This window comes from Teleopsis dalmanni, chromosome 1, assembly GCF_002237135.1.
Source record: "Teleopsis dalmanni isolate 2A chromosome 1, ASM223713v2, whole genome shotgun sequence".
Classification (NCBI taxonomy): domain Eukaryota; kingdom Metazoa; phylum Arthropoda; class Insecta; order Diptera; family Diopsidae; genus Teleopsis; species Teleopsis dalmanni.
The window spans coordinates 217,770,629-217,775,565 of NC_051846.1; the positions used below are offsets into that span (position 1 = coordinate 217,770,629).

The 4,937-nt window shown below is 30.9% G+C and overlaps 1 protein-coding gene across 3 annotated transcripts; it reads right to left on the bottom strand.

The window, feature by feature from the left end:
- Nucleotides 1-3,177: 3,177 nt before the first annotated feature.
- On the bottom strand, nt 3,178-4,155 carry LOC119681304 (protein BUD31 homolog). 3 transcript variants are annotated; one of them, XM_038094460.1, is made up of 3 exons: nt 3,986-4,155; nt 3,759-3,906; nt 3,178-3,682 (listed from the first exon to the last, which is right to left on the bottom strand). In XM_038094460.1, the coding sequence occupies exon 3, from the start codon at nt 3,615-3,617 to the stop codon at nt 3,183-3,185; it is 435 nt and encodes a 144-aa protein (XP_037950388.1). In that variant the 5' UTR covers nt 3,618-3,682; nt 3,759-3,906; nt 3,986-4,155; the 3' UTR covers nt 3,178-3,182. The 3 variants fall into 3 exon arrangements, with proteins under 3 accessions (XP_037950388.1, XP_037950397.1, XP_037950405.1); XM_038094469.1 differs by lacking the exon at nt 3,759-3,906 and having other exon boundaries at nt 4,033-4,155; XM_038094477.1 differs by lacking the exon at nt 3,759-3,906.
- Nucleotides 4,156-4,937: the final 782 nt, after the last annotated feature.

Here is a 4,937-nt window from a genome sequence, read left to right on the forward strand (position 1 = left end):
TTTATTATTGTTAAGTTTCGTCTTGTCGATAATGGCTCGTCTTTATGATGAAAAAAAATCTATTTAAAGTTAGACAAGAACAAAAATTTAGTTAGTTTATTGAAATTTGGCTGACCATACAACGCTGTTTTGAATATTGCCAAGTACTCATCATCAATGATCTTAGGAAATAATCGAATCTTAATTGTTTATAGTCCGTACTAGGCTTAGAACTCGTGCCTATCGAATTAGAAGCGCTGACTAATCGTGTTTATCCACAAGTAGACAAGGCTGCACTAATTTTCAATGCTTCCAGTTCCAGGTTTTTTTGACACTTTTTTGTATTTAATTAATGACGCTAACCAAATCACGGCAAGTGGACTTACAGTCCAAACAAATTATATGCGAACTATAAACATAATAAAAAGAATAATAAAAAGAATATTTTTTTAAATCAACGATTCTTTTAACCAAACAAATCCATTTTATTCAAATTATTTCTGAATGAAGATGCGATGAAAATGTAGATTCAACATTATTAGAAGGCACAACTACTTCATACATCTTTTTCGCCTTGGACTTGCTTCTGTCCACTTTATTTTAAAGTCATCGATACCGTGGAATATTTCCTTTGCTTTTATTCCACCCCTCTAGAGTAAGATTTAAATATTTCGAGTGTAAAGAGATAAGCAACATGTCAACTCCTTATCCCTTTCTCCGTATTCTCAAAAACTACCAAAAATTTGTGTAACCATTTTAATTGGAGTTATCATCACTTGTCAAACTACTCATGCCAAATACTGCTTTCGCCTTGAACTTGCTGAAAAATACTTATACATACTCACCTTTTTTGAAAATGTCGGCACTATGGACTTGAGAAGACTTTCAATACTTTCGCCTCTCCCTCTTAAGGCTTAAATTTAAAGTTCCTGATACTGACATTGTAAGCTCTTTACTTCTTCCAAACGTTATCCGCTTCGCTTAAAAAAGTGGCAAAAATTATTTTGGAATATCAGAATAAAATTCATAGTACAATAGACTGTCGTAGTCAAAGTGATGTATATTTTCGGTAAAAATCATTCCTTTCAGGTCTTAACCCTGAAAAAGTTTCAAAAAAATGATATCAAAAGTTTTTGTTTTTAAAAAGTTTCTTGCTTAGTTTTCGTTTCTACTCTAGTTTTCCTCTCAAATCTAAAGTCTTACTGTCACTTAAAAAATAAGAGAAGATTAAAAAAATGTAACATTGTATGTTATAAATATTCAGAAATTAATGGTATGCAGATCTGAGGTCAATTATTGCTTGGTCTGATGAACTGATGAACAATAATCTAGTCAAGATGTAAAGAGGAGTTTTAAAAATACCTCGAGTTAAAAAAGAGAGTAAGTGCTTAAGTGGACTAGCTCAAAGCAGCTTCAACATAATAATAATGGATTTAAAATATTTATAAAAAACAAATAAATGTTATTTTAATTCAATAACGATTAATTTTAATTTACTTCTTATTTAAATATTCAAATATTGAAATCTTCAAGAATTCAATTGAGTAAAATTTCTATTTTCGGATTTTCAGTTTGGACGCCTTAAAATATGCTACAATAAACGTAATTAAAAATCCATTTATAACCAGATTTATATTCACTCCCACCACTCAATTTACACTCCTACAATTCACGGCTCCCGACTGTCACCCATTTTACGCATGAGCTTTATTTCGTCCTTTGATTCCTTCAATGCCGTTGGTGTTTGGTTGTTAGTTGACCTGAAAGGAAGCAAACGCGGATGCAGGCAAATTCTGTTGGCGCCTTTAAATTTAAATTATGTCAACGAATAAGTGAAATATTTTTCATGTTTATTTCTGGCTGGGTGGATTAGCTAACATTTATGGTTCCTAAGTAAAAATTCGCGTTCAATACAAGTCACAATACAATACACATATATCTTAACACATATCTTAACGTTTTACTTGTTTATGGCATTATAAACGAAAAAAACAGTGAAAGACAGATTTTAGGACATCTGGAAACTATGCCTCAATTTCATAACTCCTTTATTTAAGTATGGTAAGGATATGATATGAAATATAAAATTTATTCTAATTATTTTAAGGTTCTGTTATTCTGAGCCTTAATAAAAGCATTATCTTAGTGGAATGCTACACCTTTCCTATTGATCAGTTTAGGTATATTGAGTTTAAGTTGATGATAGTTTAAATCAGAATTGTTCATCGCGCTATTAGGTATAAGTTCAAAATAAGACTATTCCCTTGAAATTCCACCAAACAGATAACGTCACCTGTTTGCAATGAATATCGACTTTTGAAGTATTGTACTCCATTTCTCTTGCCGTTTATATAATGGATCATGAGGAACTCATATATTGAACTTTGAGATTAAAACTAGGTGTTTTAAATTATCAAAAACGATCGAATTCAATAAATTTAATGTCTCATGGATCTCATGGGTTGTCTCCCGGTTTGTATCAATTTATGTCATTATTGCGTATACATCAGCTTTAACTGGCCTTTCAGTTCATTGAATATCTCAGTGATCTCATCGGTTGTTATCTGAAGGCTTGCTTTAATAAATCTCTTTATTACGTTTTCATCAACTTTAATTGGCCTTCCACTTGCTTGAAACTCTCTATTCAAAAGAGTTCCTCCCACATTAATTGAAATTATATGGAAAGTATATATGGGAATTATGTGTTTCAATATAATTTACTGCTCATAGAGGACCTATCTGAGTCTCTGAATTGGGTCACAGCTCCCGGATAAAAAAAAGAACCCCACATTAAAGGACAGCACAAATGCTAACAATCTTCCTGCTTAACTTTAAGTTACAACCACTACGACACTCCCTCACAAATCCGATCCAGTATCTAAGAGAACCCAAATCCGCAACGTTTCGAGTGAAATTCCACTTGCTATCAATTATAAACTTAAAAAATACCGAATAGTGTCTATTAAACGTTACAAAAACTGGTTATAACTTAAAAACATGGTTTAAGAGAGAATATAATACTTTGGAAAATTAGGCGGTTCTTTAAAAAGAACCGTAAAAATTTTATTTGAAATGTTCTCTCTCCAAATCAAAACTAAATTTACTAATGTTCAAGTTACAAATTTTTTTTATTTGTATCTTTATTTATAATAAAAATAATATATTATATATTGTCATGGGTTTAAATTACAAATGTCCATTCACTAACCAGAGCAGCCGCGGCACCCACAATGGACGCACTCAACAATACGACCCTCTTCCAGTTTGGATTTTGGTACCCGACAAATGCAATTTGTGCCGAAGTTTGTATCACGGGTTTGTATGCACCGCAAGCAACACAATTTCTCATACCCAGATTTCTTCCATTTGGCAATAAGATTGGGATCAGCAATTTTTTCCTTAAGACAATATTCGTACAATTCACGACTGATGGCTTTACGACGGAAGAACAAATCGTAAATGTAGCGTGACTTCTGATGATGGATCTTAAAAATTGGCCATAAAGACTCGGTAATACGCTTTCCTTCATGTGGTTCGAATTCTGCTCTACGCATTTTCTGTTCGAGTTCCTCTAGTGTTGGTTCAATGAGTTCCCAACCATCTGGGGGTGGTTTACGGCTTCTACGAACTTTAGGCATACTTTTATGTATAATATTCTTTGTACTCTAGAGGACTGCTAATGTTGATAGCTACAATGCTGATTCTGGAATAAATAATTTATATTTAAAGAGCAGTGCTTATATATAAAATTCTTATGGTGAATAATACTAATATGTGACCTGATTCAGTGTGGTTCTATTTTTGTGCAATGAAGTAGATCAGGTAAATAAAATATATAATTATCACGATAGTCCCAGAAGTTTGATTAAGCTAAGTGCACTACACATATGCTTCAGTCATTCTCCCCAGAACGTTACGATTTATATGCTATGAAGGTGTGAATCGTATGTTTATATGCCTTAAAAATCGTATGTTTCTATAATTTGCTGGTGCACTTCTTACTTACTTCCTATAGATCAACTTCCATCAATATCCATTTATTTTTACATTTACCTGGTATTTAATTATCCAATGATAATTGAATATCTTTATCTCTAGTTGGCTGCAATTCTCAAAATAGAAGATAACTTGTTAAATCAATATCTGGATTATTATTTGTCAGATTTTGACCTAATTTTCTGAAATTTTGTAAAATATTTTATATAACTAATAAACTACATATCATTAGTCAATTCGGATAGCCTACTCAGATCAAGAAGCAATTTAAATTTTTTTTCCAATTTTTACCCAAAATCAGTATTGAAACCCTACTTTGACTTTAAACCTTGACCCATATGTAAAAGATATTCTATTCTATGATCCTTGAAACAGTTATATTAAATATAATAAATATTTATTTATATATTTAAATAACATCATACCATAAATGATATATATGAAAACTAGTATAACAAATATTTTTGATTGTCAAAGACAGTATTATGAAATGATTCTTTGTTCTTTTATATATGGTAATTTAGAGAATCCTTAATAGGGTCTTTCAAGTTCACCGGTGTGATTAGGACTTTCTACAGTATCAGTATTCTAATAGTAGTCTGATAGTATCAGTATTAGACAAAAGTCGAATGACTATTAATGACTTTTAAAATATCTAAACTCGACGGCATGGATTTAGTCTATATTGCTCTATCTTCTAGCAAAACGGCGAAAAACGCTATTTGAGGTATATGGAAAGTTATCTGAAGTAAGTTGTATTTTGACTATAATTAATCATTATTATACTTTAAAATGAAATTTCGACTAATATACAATCATCGACATTATATAAAAAATCTAAAATTCATAAAAAAACAAAAATTCAGCGATATTCTATGAAAAATCTTTAAGATATGTACTTGTCTATTCTGAACTTCTAAGGACCATATTATAAAACCTCTTATTTAATTTAATTATATATA